This window comes from Balaenoptera ricei, chromosome 2, assembly GCF_028023285.1.
Source record: "Balaenoptera ricei isolate mBalRic1 chromosome 2, mBalRic1.hap2, whole genome shotgun sequence".
Classification (NCBI taxonomy): Eukaryota; Metazoa; Chordata; class Mammalia; order Artiodactyla; family Balaenopteridae; genus Balaenoptera; species Balaenoptera ricei.
The window spans coordinates 165,753,263-165,774,901 of NC_082640.1; the positions used below are offsets into that span (position 1 = coordinate 165,753,263).

At 38.1% G+C, this 21,639-nt stretch overlaps 1 protein-coding gene across 2 annotated transcripts in view; it reads right to left on the reverse strand.

The window, feature by feature from the left end:
* Positions 1-21,639, reverse strand: part of CEP128 (centrosomal protein 128) — a 428,617-nt gene that overhangs the window by 63,664 nt on the left and 343,314 nt on the right. For both annotated transcript variants that reach the window (XM_059915805.1, XM_059915804.1), the window contains one exon: positions 11,642-11,691. In XM_059915805.1, the coding sequence (XP_059771788.1) occupies positions 11,642-11,691 (50 nt within the window). The remainder of the gene's footprint in view (positions 1-11,641; positions 11,692-21,639) is intronic.

Consider the following 21,639-nt stretch of genomic DNA (forward strand, 5'->3'; position numbering starts at 1 on the left):
TTCATTTAATTAATTCATCCATGTTTATTGACACAGACACTATGATAGACACCAGGTACACAGTTATTAACAAGAAAGATAAGGTCTCTCTGCCTTCATGGAGCTTACATTCTAAAGGAGAAGACAAGGACATAAATAAAGAAGACACCCAGGAGCTATGATGGGGGGTAAGGGCAGAGGTTTGCTTTAGACAGGTTGATCAGGTTAAGTTCTCGCAAAGAGGTGACATTTGAGCTGAAATCTAAAGGATGAAAAAGAGCTGTCACCGAAAGAGTTAAGGGAAAAGCATTACAGAGAGAGGGAGTAGCAAAGGCAAAGGTCCTGGGACAGGAAAGAATTTGCTTAGTTTAAGGAACAAAAGGGACAGTGGTATGTGTGTTGTGGTTGTTAATGAAAACATTCCTTTAAATTACCAGTATCATAAAAATCAACACCATTTATTAAAAGCTTATTATTTGCAAAAATTGTATTGGGTGCTTCTCACATATGTTCTCATTTAATGCTCACAAAAACTCTCAACAGGTGAAAATTACTAACTTCATTCATTTAAGTCAGAGAAAGAGACTTCAAAGATATATGTATTGAATTGTACATTGTGATTAAATGTTGGCAGTTAGACTGTAATCCAGGTCCACCTGACTCAAAGGAGTCTACATTAACTCTGAAAGACAAATAAAAGGTCACTTTAAAAAAATGTGTGTGTGTTTGTTTATTTAATATGTTGACAAAATGGAGTAGTGGAAATACCATATGCTGACAGAGCAGTTTTATGAGCAAAGAGCCAATAAATGCCAATATTACCACCAGGGCTATTTTTATGTGTGTGGTAGAGGTTAGAGGATATACTGGAAAACTGTTCTGGAGGCTTTTCTCAAAATTACACATGCCAGAAGAGCATTCCAAAACCTTATTTTTAACAGATGTCATGTGACAGTGTAACAAAACACATACTATATCACAACAAAATTTAATGTTCAAATAAAAACCATTATTTGTACACATTTTTATATTTATTTCAGTATATAATAAAAAAGATTATATTTTTGGCATATGCCTTTCTTAAGTAAGTTGCAACTCCCTCTGACTTCTGGGTCTGACATTAGGCCAGCTGAAACACACACAGTCAACACCACTGGGGAAAGAGCAGAAGAAAGGATAAAGGAGAGCAAAGATCTACACTTAATGAGCGGTGATGTTGTGCAGTTAAATGGCACCTCTATTGTGCTGGTCTCCCAGTTCTTTTAGATCTGAGCTGCAGGAGATTAGTTTCATCACTGAGCTCATAAATGGCCTCTTTCCTCCACCCCTGTTCCATTCGTGACAAATTTATTAGTTCTTTCTAACAATGAAATGAGAACCAGGGATTTCAGTTACCACCAGAATGTAGGAAAGGCATGGAGTCCCCGCAGGTATTTTTTTTCTATTTCATTTTATGGGCAAATATAGAAACATTGTTAACAGACATTAAATGTTATTTATTAGCATGCTAATAAGCCTTCACACTTTTAAAAGTAAACATTAAACTTCTAACAAATTAAACTTAGAATAGTAAGTGTAATGCAGATACTCTGGAAAAGGAATGCACTTCAGAATTAATTTTTTAAAAGCAAAATAATCACTGAGTATGATAAAAACACAAAGATATAAGAGGAGATGCTTATTAGTCATTCTTTCAGCTCAGTTTAGTTTTATCACCTTTTGCACAATTTAAAATTTATGCAAACGTTTTCAATGTTGCCTTTAATTTTTGCCAGAATATTTTGAACCTGGTTTAAAACTGAAATTGAAGAAGCCCAAGGAGGGCTTTAATAACAACTTTCTTCAGTCTGTTTATTTAGAACATGATGAATAAGCAAAAAGAAAAGGTGCAGAACTGAAAAAGAAAAATGATCCCTTCTCCTTCCTAGAAGTGTTCAAGATTACTGGGTTGTTCATAATCTTGCACCAGGAATTAAAATCTTTCTCACATGCCAATAGCTGACACTGTCCAGTCACCATATACATGTGAGCTTAGAGCCTAAGGGTTTATAAGTAGTTTTAAAGTTATAGAAAGGCAGGAAGAAGTTTCACTACTATTAAGACCCCAGTGTCGCCTGACTTACTTAATGCGCTCTCTCAAAATTGTTTAGCTTCTTATAGTCTTTTTCTTGAGGAAGCAGGAGGTCAGTTAGTATTTTACCACACTAAATGCTTAATATGTTTACTAACAAATCATTCTCATAGAAAAAAATGGAAGAAATCTAAAGGAACACTTAAAGAAATGCCAGGAACCTAAACAAACAAACAAAAAAAGTGAAGAAATTCTGTTCTCCGTAAGCTCACGAGGCATTTAAGCACAGTAGCACAGAAGACAAGCGAATTCTAACACAAGTACCAGCCTGGCCACAAACTGGCTGAGCAAGCTATGCGCCTTAGCTTTTCTATCTGTAAGATGAGAATAAAAGTATCTATCTTATAGAATTGTTGCAAGGAATAAATGACATACATTTAGAAGTTTTAGCAGTGTATGACACAAAAGAATTGTCTGGTAGCTATTAATATCATTCATTAACAAGACAGAGGGTGATTTTTTTTCTTCTCTAATGTACAGATCATCACCCTTTGGGGTTGATTTAGCACAATCTTGACAGGAATTAACAAATGCTAAATAAGTATTTGTTAATAGACTGAAACATAACATTAGTGAGTTTCCAAGATCCCAGACTGGGGAAATCCTCTGTTTCTTTATATTCTGGAAGATCAGCCAGGGATGGGAATTGGAGATAGCCCTTGAAGTGAGAACTACAGTTTGTTTCAATGATCTCCTATTAATACTTTGAACCTCAGAGATTTGTTTTATGAGTCAGCAGAAATTGTTTCACCCAGAAATATATTACTGCTGAGCATTTATTTCCAAATCTGTTGTACATCACAGCCATTACTTAAAATATTGCTTTTCACAACTGTCACTGTTATCAGGAGATGGAAGACAATACAGAGAACACAATGTTATGGCCTAAATGTTTGTGTCTCCCCAAAATTCATAGGTTGAAATCCTAATCTCCAATGTGATGATTTTAGGAGGTGGGGCCTTTGGGAAGGGATTAGGTCAGAGGTGGAGTCCTCATGAAAGGATCATGCCCTTATAAAAGAGACTCCAGAGCGCTCTCTGTCTGCTGTGAATCAGGAAGCAGGCCGGACACTGAATCTGAATCTGCCAATGTAAATACTGAATACAGGTCGTGAATCTGCCTTGATCTTAGACTTCCCAGCCTTCAGAACTGTGAGAAACGGGGCTTCCCTGGCAGCGCAGTGGTTAAGAATCTGCCTGCCAATGCAGGGGACATGGGCTCGAGCCCTGGTCCGGGAAGATTCCCACATGCCACGGAGCAACAAAGCCTGTGTGCCACAACTACTGAGCCTGCGCTCTAGAGCCCGTGAGCCACAACTACCGAAGCCCACGCACTTAGAGCCCGTGCTCCGCAACAAGAGAAGCCACTGCAATGAGAAGCCAGCGCACCACAACGAAGAGTAGCCCCTGCTCACCGCAACTAGAGAAAGCCCAAGCGCAGCAATGAAGACCCGACGCAGCCCAAAATAAGTAAAATAAATAAATTTATAAAAAAAGAACTGTGAGAAACAAACGTTTCTAGTTTAAACCACTCAGTCTCTGGTATTTTTGTCATAGCAGCCCGAAGGGACTAAGACACATGGTTAGTTGTCCAAAGTTTGAGGCCCATTTAGGGATGTGACAGGAGAAGAACAAGCAGATACACGTTATGGAGCATGGTATTGAAATGATCACTCAAAATGCAACCCAAATGAAATTGCCCCAAATCGTAAGGCGACAGTTGACTCTGGAAACATGGCAAAAACTCCCAGACAAGCTCAACACTTGCAAAACGTCATAACATGCTTAGATGGTTTTCATTTTTCACAAGAAAACGCAAGTTGTTCTTTACATCAGGCCCAGTGCCCAAGGAAACCAGAGCTTGGACTCTGATGAAGGTACCAGGGGATGTTTTCTGGAAGTGTTGCTTTTTATGGTGTCGACTGCAAAAGGGATGGTGTATGGAGACAGATAAAATAAATTCCCCCCTTGTGGCAGCAATTTACAAAATCTGTAACACATACTTAGTTCATTTTCACTACTGAGTTTTTAGTAAACCTTCTGTCACAGGGTAAAATCTGGGCTTTTGAGTTCAAAGACTACACTCTGTCTTTGCATTTTTAAAATGTTTCCAAATGGCGTCTGTTTTTTAGAAGTCTTTTAAGAAGCTTGATTCAAGGAGACTGCTGAATCTTTAGGACTTCTGCTTTGCATCCCTTTGGATAAACAAAACCAGCCACAGTTTTATATTTTTTATTCTCAAAAGAAAACAATCTAGTCAATCAACTTCCATACACTCAGACACAAGAATACTTCACTCTCAGGGCATTCTATTTTCCATTTTTATTGTCATAAATTTGGAATTAAAGTTAAGTTGCAAATTTCAGGTGAAAGTGGGTGATAAAATTTAATGATCACTAAAATTTCAAGTGGAATCTATTTTACTGATCTTGGTTCTCTGCTCTCCTGAGGCCTCTTGACATAGTAAATTGAAGTGTGCAAATCTAATTGGCTGAGACCCTGCTTGACCCTAATACAGACTGCTAACGTTTTATCTCTGCTGAGAACTCATAGCAAATTTAAGGCTTGGTAAGCCTCTTCACCTTCTGAGAAAATGGAGATTTTAATGAGCCATTAAGTCACAGAGCCCTGAAAGGGGCAAAGTGTTGCCCAACCCTCCATCCCCTATAATCGCCCATGTTTTAAGTCATTGCTTAGGACCGTTATTTTTTAATCATACATCAGACAAAGAAAAAGATACAAAGAGATTTGCCTACATTTCGAAGACTGCATCTTGGGAAGAATAAGTACATATGCATTACATTTTTGTTTCTGGAATTACAGACGTTCCATTATAACTCTCAGGAGTTATCCGAGGGGTGAGCAGGATATGGCATTTACCTTCCAGTTTAATAAAGCCTTAAAGAGTCAATCCCAGTTCATCAATTTATTCAAACTGGCACTTCTAAAAACATACTTTAGTATCTCCCAAGCTAATGAGAATTTCTGGGGAAATTTAAGAATCTCTTTTACTAATCCTTCAACTCTTCTGGAGATCCAGTGTTAGGATGCAGCATCCCACATCACCCTCACTTTCCCTTCTAAAGTAACTCAGGGACTCTTAGCTACCCTATCCCTGCTTTCTACCCACAATCTCTAAATTCCCCAAACCACTACCTAGTTTGAAAATTCAGGTCTGGACATTCTACAGTCAGGCAGAAGTGACTGACAGCAAAGCCACAGAGACTACCCAGTTGGTCTGTCACTAGCCCACTTTATCCCACGGTTGCTCACTAGGGGAGGACTGGCCATCTACCGGGGTTTCTGAGCAGATAATGTTCTATACTGTCAGCCTCTGCCAGGGCAATTTATTTGCCCATGTCAGTTTTCTGTCTTTGGTGGGTTTTCTTGCCTAGTTTATCTCCAACGATGTGACTGCCAGCTCTGCACTGGAATTCTTTTCCATACTGTAACACACCTATGTTAATATTTATTAGACTTGTTCCAAAAGAACTAAGAAATTCGAGTTCTCTTTTTTTCTTCAAAACACCACACTGCCATAGGCTGCTCTATAAGTAGCTGAAATGAAGGAATGACTGAGGAAAAGATTATCTTCTCCTTCCAGCTCATTTCAGATGCTTGTACCTAAGCGCTATTTAAATGACAAAAACAAAAATCAAACACCTGCCCCTCCACTCCCAAAACATTTCTAAAAAGCTAAAATCCTTCAAATGGAAGATTTCAGAATATTTTTTTTAAAAAGCTGTCTAGGACAGAAATTAAACATAATTACAGGTCATCTGAAAAACAACAAGTCGATAGTGCCACTTAATGTCCTTCAAGGGCATAGCTTCTGAAATGTCTCCGAAAAAAAATTACTTTTTTAAAGAACACAAACCCAATTTTAAAAACTTAAATGAAGGATTCGGCTCATTTTAAACGAAAGTACTGATACTGAAGAAAGTGTCCAGAAATACTTTTAGATTAGAGATACTACAATTAAAATGTTCCCTTTTTCCTCTTAAAATAATGAGGCTGATATTCATATGAAGCCCACATAGTCAATTTCATTACTGCCATATTGTGACTTTTTTCACTTTTTCATTATATTTAGTAGCTATCCAAAGATGTAACGTTTCCTTTAGCAAAATCATGGTTGCCTAGTGGAAGAGAGAGGAAGAGAGGAGAGGAAGAGGGAGGGAAAAGGGGAGGAAAGGAGCCGGTGAGGGAGCGGCTCCACGAGGGCAGGTCTCATGAAGGCAAGGATGTTTACTAGTTCAATGCCGAGCATGCAGCAGGCCTGGTACACAGTAGGTGCAACTAAATAGTCTGCGTGTGGAATTCATATTTATGGAGGACCTGCCAGATACCAAGGTTTATACATTTCTAATCATAGTTAATCCTCTCAACAGTCTTATGAAGTCAGCAATATTATTGTCCCCAATTTATATATATGAATACTGCCTCGAAATGACCTAAAGATGGCCTAGTAAAAGAGGAAAAAGGATAGGAAAAATCGTGTTCATAATCATCTATTTTTATCTCATTTAAAATAAAACCAAAAGCCAGATTACGGTAAGTTAGCAGAAGAGGAAGGGCACATGTATATTCCAGACACTCTGTTAAGTGACTGTCATAGGTAGCACTTTGAAGCTTTTCATAACGAAGCATGATACTCTTTTGGTGTGCTTTGCATTCTGGGGTTCACAAAGTGACACAGGGGAAGGAAAGCAAGAAATTGATGAAAGGTGAGCCAGGTAGGCTGGAAATTTAAAAAATAAAAACAAAAACAACAGCAATCCTACCACTAGCAGCCATCACAAGTAAGGTGTCAGTCACTGAATACTTTTCAACTAAAGTGAGGAAAAATGGATTACCTTTTGTGTCTATTTAAAATGTTTCAGCTGATCTGCAGCGGATTAAAGAAGGGATTTGCTTGTTTCAATGTACCTCAAACCCATATGCAAATAGGACTGTGATACTGTGCCACACACTTATAGTCAAAGACAGTACTTTGTTTTTAAGAAGAGCAGCACACAATGTAACTGCAAATGAATGTCACACACACACACACACACACAAGCCAGACAATGTTAAGTTCCAGTGAAGAATTTTGGTAATTACCAGCTGCACTGTAAAAATCACTCAATATGTTTGTCTCCATTGCTTGTGATTCCTCTGAAGATTGAAAACGCCCTCCCCTCTGCTGCTGTCCCCACCCTCGCCATTTTATCCTTTTCTGTCCCCACCCATTCTTACCACTTGTGACAAATTACTCACTTACTGACCTTTTGTTTCAATACTACATTCATGGAGGGAGGGAGAGCAGAACAGGATAGAGAGAAGGAGGGAGAGTGAAAGTAACTGTATGTGTGTGTTTGTGTGTGTGTGTGTGTGTGTGCATGTATGTGTACAGGAATGATAGAACTTGGAAGTCGCCCCCCAGTTTTTTAAACAAAAATGAACTCTAGGACAGGGATGGTGGTTGTTTTTTAATGGGTAGACCTTAAAGAGAACCAGGAATAGGTGCTGTGTAAATAAGAGACCAGCAGGGTGGTATTCATTTGTTTACTTAGTCAACAGAAATTTAATGAGTACCTACTATGGAAAAGCATTATGCTACCTAGTGGATATTTACAAAAGTGAATGATTTGTTTCATAAATATGATAGGAAATTACAATTTTTTATTTTAAAATAAATTTTTATTTTAAAACCTAAACCCCTTAGCTAAGTGGATTCAAGGATTAAACAAATATTTATTCAGCTTTACTGATTATTTTCCCTTTGAAATATTATTTGTTAAGCTTCACGACACTATGCTCTCTAGAATTTATTTTCCTTAGGTCTTAGGCTCCTTTGCAGGATTTTCATCCTTAGCCTGTTATTTAAGTGTTGGTGTTCCACAGGGTTAAGTTTTCATTTCTTTATTCTACATACTTCCCTGGGAGTTCTCATTGCTCCTATGACTTTTATTTATTTTTTAAAGATTTATTTATTATTTATTTTTGGCTGTGTCGGGTCTTAGTTGCGGCACTCGGGATCTTCGTTGAGGCATGCGGGCTCTTTGTCGTGGTGCATGGGCTTCTCTCTAGTTGTGGCGTGCAGGCTCCAGGGCGTGTGGGCTCTGTAGTTTGCGGCACGTAGGCTCTCTCATTGAGGCACGTGAGCTCAGTTGTTGCGACACGCGGGCTTAGTTGCCCCGTGGCATGTGGGATCTATAGTTCCCTGATCAGGGATCGATCCCCTGTCCCCTGCATCGTAAGGTGGACTCTTTGCCACTGGACCACCAGGGAAGTCCCACTCCTATGACTTTTAGTATCATCTCTATATGATACAGAGACCAGATCTGATAACACCAAATTCTGCATGTCCAGTTCAATATAGGACATTGCCACCTGGATGTTTCAAGGCACTCAAACTCAGAATACCATAAAATTGAACTAATCAACTTCCCCTTATCTCATGGCCTAGCACAGCCATCCATGAAGCTGCCCAATCAAGAAACCTAAGAGTCATTCTTAACTCCTTTCTTTATACTTCCTAACGATCTAAAAGTTCCCTAAATTTTTATATCCTAAATTATACTAAGAAATCACCCATTCCTCTTCACACACTCTGCTACCACCCAATCCAAGTCACTGTCATCTCTTGCCAACATTCTCACGAACACTTGCTTAATTGGTCTCCCTGGTTTCAATCTTGTCTGCCCCCAATGGTTTTAGACTTTATAGCCAGTTACTTGTGAAAAATGAAGATTGGATCACATTGTTCTCTTGTTTCAAACCCTTTACTGGCTTCCCATATACTAAAGGTAAAATTCCAACTCCTTTATGAGATCCTTTAGACCTCCGTTTACCTTACAAACTCTTGTCTTGCCTCTCCTCTCTCAGACACTATACTCCACCACACTGAAATTCTTTCAGTTCCTTAAACATGAAATTGATGCTTTTTCCTCAGGCATTCCCATATCCTTCGCACAACCTAAAACTTACCTTTACTCCAAACCCACCAATGCTAACTCCTGATTATCATTTAAATATTGGCTTCCTTTGGGAAGCCCACTTGGATTACCACTCCACCCCTGCTCATCCTACCCACCTTCAACCCCCTATACTTGCACCCAACCTACCCGTATCTCTACCAAAGATCGGTGCTGTTATATGTTCCCACAATGATGTATACATCCTCTCTAATATCATTTTTTAATATTTTATTATAAACATCTATTTAAAATTCTTTTTCATTAATTCTGGTATAAAGGGCAGCAAACTATCTAGCATAAGCAACTTGCCCAGTACAGTGCCTTGCACAGAACTGGTACTCAATAAATATTTGTTCAATGAGTAAATGGAGCACCTTTTATTTACAGGGAACTGGGAAGTGTTTAGAGATAAATAAACACCCCCTACCCTTAAGAAGGATAACATTAAATGTAGAATGGCTGTTATACATAATTATATGATGATAATGAGTGAATAAAATTGACTTCAATTTGGATACATGGGGATTTGCTAACACTGTAAATTGGAATGAAATATTTAGCTCTCCCTTCTGGGATAATCTAATCCACACTAAACACTTCTGGAAGACAGTTTTATGATTTTATATTACAGATGAGAAAATAGGCACAGCAAAGTTACTCAAGGTTACCTAGTGAATCATAAGCAGAGCCAAGACTTAAAACTCAAAGTGGTCAATATCCAGTACTTAGTGCTATAATTATTAAAAAATTATTTTTTCTTTTTCTCCCCAAAGTTCTATTTTGTGATTGTAAGACTTCTACCTATATATTTTAATAATCTTCTCAAAAATATCACCTGTAATATTTATATTTGAATATGGAAACTCAGGAATGGAGGTACTTTTCGATGGATTTTCCTCTAGTCTTTAAAATACAAGGCTTTGTGTGATGTGTCCCTGCACGCTTGTACACTCTGAGAGGTATTAAGTTCCTTCTTTGTTCTTAACGGTGTTAGTATTAGGCACTAATTGCCACTACAAAGTGCCAACATTGAACTCTTCTGCTGTTGGACATCATATTGGATACTCCATATGTTTAAACGTCCATAGTTAGTTGGCTGGTGCATTCTAGTGCACTCAATGGACATTTTGGTAGAAAATGCTGCCAGTACTTAATAAATATTCGAGAAACAACATAGGCTACTAAATTTAACAGGATTTCTGGTTCCAACATTCATACTGTGAGAGAAATAAACTAAAAAAAAAGTTTATGATGCCATTTCAAAAGGCCAGATATGTATTAAGTACTCAATAAATATGCTTATTCTTATTGTGGTATTTTGGGGCCAATGGTAAACATAATGCATAACCAAAATGCATCAAAAAGCCTTTATCACCTTCTCACTATATACAATTAGTATACGTACATACCTTTGCTCTTTATAACAATAAGCATTGCTGACATTAATTTCTCAGAGATAGACAGGGCAAGTATACACTTGAGATTTTTTTCCTAACCCCAGACTGAACTTTCTTTTTATACCTGAATACAGCACAAGATGTTAAAAGAATTTAACCTGTACAAATGGTGGCTATCACTTGCTACTTTTATTAGGTATGTAGAACTACACTCCTCTTAATCATTTTTCAGATCAATTATACAATTTTCTCTCACCAGATACAACATCAAGTAGAAGAATCCCCAATTAAAGAACATTTCTCTTGCTCTTTGAGCTCTGCTTAACCCATCCTTCGTTCACCAGAAGCAAACATCTCTACCTCTAAAGCACTCAAACCAGCTCATTATATCACTCTCCAGTCTTGCCTTGCAGCTCCAGGCCCAGGAAGAACTTTAAATGTCCAAAGTATTTACTGTTCTTAATCCCCAATGTGACGTTAAGTGAATTGGTTCTGTCATGTGAGTATAACTGATTTTGTTTCCCCTAATAAAGATAGACACTCGAGTTACCCATTTGTAAGCTAGCCCAATGTAAAAGGAAGAGAGAACTTCTGTCAGATGTCAAGTTAACATCAATTGCTCATACCATGGAAATGTCAATTAAAACTCTAGTGCAATCTTTCAAACACAATTTTCCAGTCCAAGAAATGTGTATACATCCATAGTGAACGGAGAGGCATACAAGGATAAGCTCAATATATGTGTTAATATTGTTGGTTGGTCATTAGTAGATGATATTCATGGAGTCAGAATACTTTTGATCTTCACTTGAAAATGTAGATTCCATGAATTCATCCTCATTCATTAGCCCTGCTTTTGGGGAAAGGACTTTGTAAAGATGTTGCTTCCATTTCCTAATGATGCAGTTCCCACTAAGCTATACAAAGGAATAAAGGTTCCTTTCAAGAGTAGCATAGAGACTGAGTTGGCTTCCTGCTTTCAGAGATTATAAATCTTCTCAAACACTTCCAAAATGAAGCAAATTCCAACTTGGGTTTCAAAGATTTTTTTATTTATTTATTTTTTTACTCCATTTGCCATAGTGGTCTGAATGTGACAATAATGAAGGCTAACAGAGTAAAAACAAATGTTTAAACCAAAGATACCTGCCCTATTGGAGAATTTACTTTACCTGCAGAGATTCCATTTCTTCATCTTTTCTGTGAGTCTCCTCCAGCAGATCTATAATAAGAAAGTAAAATATCCATCAAAATACAATGTCAAAATGCACTGCCTCTTACTTTCAAACTCGATTCAGTCAGTAGCTTGTATAAACCATTGTCTGGAAAGAGAATTTGATGTTTAAGTGTGAGAAGCAACATGAAAGAAATGCCCTCTGATCCCAACTGGTGAGATGCGGTAGAGATCTGGATTCTGCCAAACCTAAGCTAGCTATGAAGCCCTGGGTGGTCCTAGGTCTGGTGGCGATACCAGAAAATGAGACCAACTCAATTACAAATCCAAAATCATACCAATGTTTTAGAAATCTGGTCTAATGCTTATGTAACTCAAAAGCAACACAAAATTTTCTTTAAAAACAACAACAACAACAACAAAAAAGCTTTTTTCTTTTGAAAAAAAAATAGAAACAAACCATTTGCTCTTAAAATAAGCTCCCAAGCCAAGTTCCACCTCCAGAGGTAATTTTTATAACCAAATTAAAACACCCTGGAATAATGGGTGTTATTAATGGAAGTAGAACACCACCTTAACTGTAAACTCATATTAATTATCATTTCACACTGAGAGGGTGGGAAGCATTGAAGCTACATCTGACCAACCGTCTGGCACCATCTCAGAGAAATTAGTGGCTGGAAGAGAGTTCTGTCTAAATGCATGCGTATAACCATGGTGTCTCAGTGCCCTAGACTAATTTATGAACTTGCTATAAAGGAAAATGAATTTGGCAAGCAGAATTTTCGGCCTGAAGCTATACCACCTTGTGCTATGATCTTATTAGATCTCACAAACCTAAAGAGGGCTGGGCTGAGTTAGAACTTGGATGAAAACTGGCAAGAAATACCTACAGCAGCGCACATTAACATTAGCATTTGCCTTACTCTGTGATTGATATAGCTTACCAAGAGGCTGTGCCGCATAAAAGGAAAATATAACGCACAGAAATTCAATATGTACCCCAGAAAGGCAAATGCCAATGTTTTTAGCAAGTGTTACTAGATGGAGCGGGAAGCAGTAATATAGTGGGTAACCAAGTCACGCTGGTATATGTCATAACTGGGCAGGCAATATCCTGAAACTTCAGGAGACCTGGTAGATGATATAATTGATGGTGATGGCCCTTTGAGATTGCACAGCTAAGAGAAATACAGAGGAGTGGCAAGCAATCCCCTCAAGACACAGTGTACTGGGGTTAAGGATGAAAGTTAGTTTTTGCTCTGTGTCTGTAGACGGCTGATGTTGGCTCCCAAAACACCCATAATCAGAGTTACATCAAGAAAGTTACAGGAGCATGCCAATGTATTAGGGTGTATTTTTAAAGGGTTTTTTTTTGGCACATCAGGATTTTTAGCTATATGGTACAGAAACCAACTTGGGGTGTGGTAAATTAAGTGCCCTCAATCATTCCTCTTTCTGCATCCTTACTCAATTGCACTGCGACATTGTAGCTACTTCCATCAAGAGGTCACACGTATCTTGCATCTAGGCTTGCCTCCTGACTTGATTTGGTAAATAGAATACAGCCGAAGCAATTCTGTGCCAATCTGCATTAAGGGTTCCAAAAGGCCTCATGCATTTTCACTTTTCCACTTGGAACTCTTTCACTACCATTTCAGCAAGCCCAGGCCAGCCTGCCAGATGACAAGAGACATATGGTCCAGTATTCTTTCCACCCCTGAAACCCTGCAGGTTGCCCCAACTGGTAGCCTGCAAATGCCCAGAAGCATGGATGACTCAGATGGGAGCCCAACTGAGACCAGTCAAACTGCCCAGCTGAGCCCAGTACCGACTTCAACTCAGAGAATCATGACCTATGGAATAAATGGAATTGGGGGATGCTTTGGTACGCACCACTTGCTAACTGATAGCAACCAGCTGCTAACTGAATAGCAAGCATTCAGAATTTATTAGAAGGATGTAAGAGTAACTTATCGATACATCTAGTAATAATAGATAACAGAAAAGTGGATCCAGACTCTGGAGAGAGTAACAACTGGTCTGGGGGTGTAGGGATGTAGGTAGCATGAACTAATGGGCATTTTATACTGGGTAACACTAATCTGTGCATTACTCCACTCAAAATGAAATTCCATAAGGAGAAGAGCTAATGAGACTACCTTAGATCTTTTGCCTACTGCTTGGCCAGGGGAAAGTATGAAGCACTTTCACTGATAATCCCAAAAGGATTGGATGAAGAACAGAAAGGACCGTTTCCAAACATCAGGGTACTATTAACAAAAGGAGGAGGTATGGATATCAGACAGGCCAAAACAACAGCCAGTTTTAGTAATTCTATCTTCAGTACAACTCTTTTCAATATTTGTGAGACATAGATTACTTCAATATCTTGGCTATTGTAAATAATGCTTCAGTAAACATGGGGGTGCATATATCTTTTTGAATTTAGTGTTTTCATTTTCTTCAGATAAATACCCAGAAGGGGAATTGCTGGATCATGTGGTAGTTCTAGTTCTAATTTTTTGAGGAACCTCCAAACTATTTTCCATAATGGCTGCACCAACTTACATTCCCACCAACAGTGCACAAGTGTTCCCTTTTCTCCACATCCTCACCAACATTTGTTTTTGTTGTCTTCTTGATAACATCCATTCTAACAAGTGTGAGGTGATATCTCATTATGGTTTTGATTTGCATTTCCCTGATGATTAGTGATGTTGAGCATCTTTTATGTGTACGTTGGCCATCTGTATGTCTCCCTTGGAAAAATGTCTATTCAGCTCCACTGCCCATTTTTTAAATCAGACTGTTTGTTTTTTGGAAACTGAGTTGTGTGAGTTCTTTATATAATTTGGATATTAACTCCTTATCGGACATATCATTTGCAAATGTCTTCTCCCACACAGTGGGTTGCCTTTTTGTTTTGCTGATGGTTTCCTTTGCTGTGCAAAAGCTTTTCAGTTGGATGTAGTCCCAGTTTGTTTATTTTTGCTTTTGTTGCCCTTGCCTGAGGAGACAGATCCAAAAGATATCGCTAAGACTGATGTCAAAGAGCTTACTGCCTATGTTTTCTTCTAGGAGTCTTATGGTTTCAGGTCTTATAAAGTCTTTAATCCATTTTGAGTTTATTTTTGTATATGGTGTAAGAAAGTGTCCATGAATGGATAAAGAAGATGTGGCACATATATACAATGAAATATTACTCAGCCATAAAGAATGAAATCTTGCCATTTGTAACAACACAGATGGACCTGGAGGGTACTATGTTAAGTGAAATAAGTCAGAGAGAGGACTGTATTATTTCACTTATATGTGGAATCTAAGAAACAAAACAAAACAAAAACAAAAACACACCAAAAAAACCCAAAACAAAACAGAAACAGACTCATCAATACAGAGAACAACTGGTGGTCCCTAAGGGTAGGGGGATGGGGTTGGGTGAAATAGGTGAAGGGGATTAGGAGGCACAAAATTCCAGTTATAAAACATGCAAGTCGGGGCTTCCCTGGTGGCGCAGTGGTTGAGAATCTGCCTGCCAATGCAGGGGACACGGGTTCGAGCCCTGGTCTGGGAAGATCCCACATGCCACGGAGCAACTAGGCCCGTGAGCCACAACTACTGAGCCTGCGCGTCTGGAGCCTGTGCTCCGCAACAAGAGAGGCCGCGACAGTGAGAGGCCCGCACACCGCGATGAAGAGTGGTCCCTGCTCACCGCAACTAGAGAAAGCCCTCGCACAGAAACGAAGACCCAACACAGCCAAATAAATAAATAAATAAATAAAACATGCAAGTCACAGGGATGTAATGTACAGTATAGGGAATAGTGTCAATAAAATTACAATAGCTTTGCATGATGACAGATGTTTACTAGACTTACAGTGGTGATCAATTTGTAACGTATATAAATGTCAAATCACTAAGTTGTACACCTGAAAATAATACAATATTCTATGTCAGTTAAAGTCCAATTTAAAAAATTTAAATTAAAAAATAAGTACTTGTGAGATACAAGATCACTACTGCGTCTCTATGTGGACATGGCCATTTTGCTCCACTATGGATATCAGGAGGTTCTCAGAGCTGAGCCCCTTGTAATGAATTACATTGCTTAATGATACAGTGGAGCTGGGATGGTGGATAGTGGGGTCTATCAACCATTAAAGAAAACTGATCTTGTTCCTCCAGAGTCAACTTGGTATGGCAAACACCAAACCCCTTAGCTAAAACTTAACTGGATAAATAATGGGTATTGGATCTCTTATATAGCCAAACTCAACTCACACATTTGATAAAATATATATTGTAAAGGAGTTCAGTCTACCCTCAGAGCTTCACAGAATTACTGCAATTTAAAAATCATGTTCTCAGTTTTCTTCAAATACATAAAGGTCATGCTGCTCTTCCAAAAAGCTGATACCAATAGCGATGCTTGATTTTGAATGGCTGAAGAAAAACGGCCAAGGAATTCCTATAATTGATATTTAAAATACAAAACTCCCCTTCTGTTCACCCCCACTGACTCTCACCCCAGCTTATATCAAGAGTATAAGTAGACACCTGTTTTTGTTTTTGTCTCCATGTCACATCCCTCCCCTTTGACAACTTCATGTTCTTCTTTTCCATGTGATTCCTGTGAACTTTCAGTCAAGGGGTTAACTTCTTTGGCCACAAAAGTAGGTCATGACCCAGACTGGCCAGTTAGAGCAGCCTACCTCCCTGCGCATTTAAGCTAAGCAATGCCAGCAGTGATATGGATACTAGGAAAGAATATCTCCTTCTGAAGCTGCAAGCTTATATGAGCCTGGAGCTTTCAAGGCTCTATTTTCTACTATGTCAAAGGAACTTGTACAACAATAAAGCTGGTAAAGAAGAAAGCAGAGCCAAGAAACAGAGAGCTGGTTGAGGACAGATCCACCCTTATCTGAAGTCCACGTAACTCCTGAACTTCTAACACTATTTTTTTTCTTTAGTAGCGGTAGTTGGATTGCTTTCATTTCTAAAAGTCTCTGGGGATGTGGCTGTATTGAACCTTCTTATCTCTATGCAGAAACTTGGAGAACTTAGAGTTAGCAAGAACTTTCTATTCCACAGTGAAACATTTCATCCTGCAATAAATAGATGAAGACATGAAGCTCAAAGAAGGCAAATGGTTTGTCTGCAATTACCTAGTTAGTGCTAGAGACACAACTAGAGCCTTGCTCTCCTGCTTTCCTACCCCATCTATCATATCGTGCTCTCTTTGGTACCACTCAGTACTTATTGTACCCTTCTTCATATGGTTATTTTTTAAATGCACACATTTGTATTCCTCTCACTTACCTTAGGAGTTCACTGATGTCAACAACCAGGGCTTTGATGTCTTTATACCCATAGCCTCCCTAACCACTGCTTATCTACCTTTGCTACTTAACTTAGATCCCCCAAATACCTTTCTCTGCCTACATCACTTCTCTATGCAATTGCTCACTTGTTAAGTGCATTGTTCAATGACATGCATTTGGGATGATAAACAAGGTTATCAACCTGTGCTGATGAAATATGGCTACTGGGCATCACTGAGGAGTGACTACTCTACTGCAAACAGACACAGGATGACAGAACCTGTCCACAGGGAGACCTCTGGACAGCTGACGTTACATAATGCTGTGACACCTGAGTGTGATGAGTGCACCTGGATATAATGAGCAGACTTGCTGTTTGTTCTTCCAGCATCAGAACAAACGATCGGCATGGAAAAAGCTGAAGGGCTGCTCCGCTCCCTTGCTCACCACTGGCGTGTTCATGTTTTGCTTTATTATTCTCTGGTTTGCTGTTCTATACAAACAGAATTCAACTGCCATGCAAATTGCTGTGGCTAAATGTGCTTCCATCAACATTAGTAAATGAAAGATATTTTTGGTGAAAAGGGCAGCCATTCTGTGTATTTTCCTTGGACAGGCTCTAGCCAGTTTAAAAGAGCTGATACTAACTCATTATGACATACGGTTATTAGAGGAGGGAAAAAGTCCCACTTAAAAAAGCAGGACATCATGGATGAGAACTGGAGAATCCTGTTGTTTTGTTTTGTTTTGTTCCACGTTGCATTTCTCTGGCACATGCAGGGTAATATATCATGATCATGTTTTTGGCTAAGACTGTCTCTACCACTTCCTTCGCAACTAGTGGTCTGGCTATTTAAGGAGGTTTGACACTTTTTATGTTGATTCTGGTTCCTAGTAGCCAAGGAAACAGATAGGTTGTTTGTTTATTTGCTTTTAAAAGGAGAATCACGTTCAGGTGGGCATAACCAATACAGTCATCTAGCAACTTGACCCTTCACAGAAAGGTTGGCGATCAAGCTTAGAAAGGAGTAATGTTTTTTTTCTTCTCTAACTTTTACTATAAAATATCTCATCCTTATTATAACTCAGCCCAGCTGGTAATGAAGAGAAAGTTATAGAAACAAGGGTTTCAGACTCAGCAACATTTATAACAACAGCACCGGACACAGTAGCACTGGCAGAAGAATATGGTGAATTAGTGACTGAGGTTTAGGGAAAAGCATTTAGTCTCTGGCTCCTGTATCTCACTTAGTAATTCAGTGCTCCTTTTCAATGCTACTCTATGTGTCCTGACATTTAGTGAAAACAAGAGATAATGTAAATTCTCAAAAGAATGCAATACTTTTTAAAAAGTAAATTTGTGCCATTCCTCTTTGTGGGTGGCAGTCGCGAGATAATGAAATTAACCAAATTAAAGAGCGCACTACAATCCTTAAAAGGTCATGAACAATGGACCCAGTCTCCCACAGTTACATACTAGATACTCCAGATTCCATCTACATGCTGAAGAAAATGGTTGATTTCTCTTTTCCTTTCCTGGCTCTCTAGTTATTTAGGATTACTGACATTTTAGGGACAGAAGGGACCGCTGAAATAATCTAATGCCAAGGTTTTCAGTTTTTTTAAAAAAAGAAGTAGAATTCTGCCTTACGCATGAAATCACACACACTTTCAAGTGTATGTTATGAATAAACAATTAAGAAAGCTGCTTTGGTGGAAGCAGAAGTGAAGGGCCTGGAGGCCAGACCACTGGACTTCCCTCCTATCCTGGGGTAAACCCCTGTGGTGCCGTGGTGGGGCAATAAAGCTCCACACTGTGCTGATTGAAAACCACTGATCTAATCCCACCTTCTCACATCTTGTAGATGAGGACTGAGTTCTGAGAGATTAGCGACATCACATAACTAGTAGATAGAAGTATGTGAACCTGAGCCTAGGGCTTCTGAACTGGACCAGGGTCCGATACTTTGTTTCATAAAACAGTGACTATCTGCCTTTGCCTTTCAAGATTTCTACTGAAACGACATAGTATTTCAAGCCTTACCGTGAATGCCTATACATTTTCCAATGCCTCCCCAAACTAAAAGTAAACTTTGCTAAAGCACTTGTGTAACATCAGCAATCTATGAGAAGACCTACAGTTAACAGCTGTGCGCAATAAAATTCCTCAACTCTGGGAGGTAACATCAAAAGATTTGGCTTTGATGGAAAGCAAATACCTAGACACTTGAAAAAGCAGTTGTTTTTGGCAAGATGTGCTCAACATACAACATACAGAATATCTCACAACATAAAACAACAACAAAAAAATCTGTTTAAATGAATGGGTGGCAGTTGAATAGTTTCTCAGCTTAATATAACATTTGCCAGTAAATGTTCTTCCTATTTTATTGTACTAGTAAACGTAAATAGGATAAATGAATAACAATATGACTCTATAGCAGATGAAATACCTCAAAAAACAATAAAATGTGTTGGTTTAAAATTAACATAAGTAAAACACTTAAAATAGTGTCTGGTACTTAGTAAGAGTTTATATATATATATATATATATATATATGGTTTTTAAAAAATTTACCCTTCAGTATGCCTGCTAAAATCAGAAAAATGTGTGAAAAATAATCACCTGCATTTTAAAACAAATAAGCAAAAAATGCCCTCAAGCATTCTGCTTTTAGATTCCATCCATAATTGGTAGCTACATTATTTAGAACTCTGCCATATCTACTGCCACCCACTGGTTCATATCTGGATATACCACAATGAGTTAAGAGCTTTCTCATCAGGTCTGACCACAGAAAACACACAGGTTGAAATGAAGAATAACACTCAAAAAGTATGGCTATCCTCTGTGGTTTGTCTCAGACGCTGAAACAACATGCTGGTCTACAGATGGAGCCCAAATGGTCTAATAAATGAAAGGTTTATAATCCACTGTCTGTCTTAGGTATGTGGTAAAACATCCAAATACAGGTACTCATGTTTTATTTGATGTCAGTTCATTTCTGGTGAAACTTTCCATCTTGACAACTTCAGAGATTTAAAACATCTTCTCCACAAAATTGCTACAGTGCAGAAAACAACAAAATAATCTACCCCATTCTGCCTAATTCTTGGCTCTGGCATGAAGAAACAACAAGATATAGATTGAAAGTTACGATTCAATCAACTATTAAGATTTTTAACATTTCTACTAACAACAAGAGCAGAAAAAAAAATATTCATTAAGAAACAAGTAACCTGTCTTAAATCAGTCTAAGGGCTATCTTGGTCAAAAGGACTGCACGTGACAATTAGCAAAATGAGCAAGAGACATTTATGATCTATTATAAACACCACTTCAAGAATAATTTTCATATGCTCAAATCCAGGAACAAAATCATGTTCCTTCCTGCATACAATATCTCTAAATTACAATCACCTAATGGAAACTTTGGCTTTTATTTAAATTCCTTTATCTTGGACTTTGTTCAGGTTCTAAACTCATAAGGTGCAAGTGGGTATGTATTTTGGGGCCTATAGAAATTCTGGGTATTTGACTTGTTCATTGATCATCTCCTGTTTACAGAAACTATAAACGTTTGTGCTGGTTTCTTCATGCACCTACTAGTAAATTAGATCTAGCTTCCTAGGCCTTTCAGACTCCTGGGTCTACCCTAATTCTATTCTAAATACAGACCAAGTTCTGAAAACCAAACATAAAGAACAAATCTTGACAGCAATGAGAGATAAATGATACCATGGTTATAGGGGGGAAATAGAATGCTAGCTAATTTCTCATTATAATCCATGGAGGTCATAACATTTTTAAATGCTGAAAAAAAGAAATGACAACTCAGAGTCCTGTATGCAGTGAAAATATCCTTCTAGAATGAAGGTGGACTCAAGACATTCTCAGGAAGAAAAATTAAGATAATTAGTTGTCAGCAGACCTACACTAAAAAAACAACTAAAGAAAAGTCTCTAAAAAGAGAAGAAATGATAAAAGAATCTTAAAAGATCAGGAAGAAAGAGCACAGTAATCAAATATATGGATAAATCCAATAGATTTTCCTTCTCCTATTTAGCTTTTAAAATTATGTTCGATAGTTGACACAAAAAATGTAACATGATACGATGTGATTCTAAATGCACATAGAGGAATATGTAAGACAATTAAATTATAAATAGGAAGGACAAAAGAACATGAAGGAAGAAAGTTTTCTACAATTCAAACTGATAAAATGACAATACCAGTAGACTTTGACAGCCATGTATATGTAGTGTAGTGTTTAGAACAACCACTGAAAAAGCTATACAAAGAGATGCACTCAAAAACAGAATTGATAAATCAAAATGGAATTCTAAAAAAATGCTCAAATAACCCATAGGAAGACAGAAAAAAGGCAGAGAAATAAAAAACACAGAAAACAAAAATGGCAGACATTAAATCATAACATCAATAATTATATTACATAAAAATGGTCTAAATGTACCATTTAAAAGATAGAAATTGGCAGACTGGATTAATGACCACTCGGCTATTAATCCATGACATTGCCCATGGACCCAACTATATGCTGTCTGTAAGAAAGTCACTTCAAATATAATGATACAGGCAGGATGAAAGTAAAAAATGGAAGAAGACACACCATGTAAATATTAATGAAAAAAAGCAGGAATGATTATATT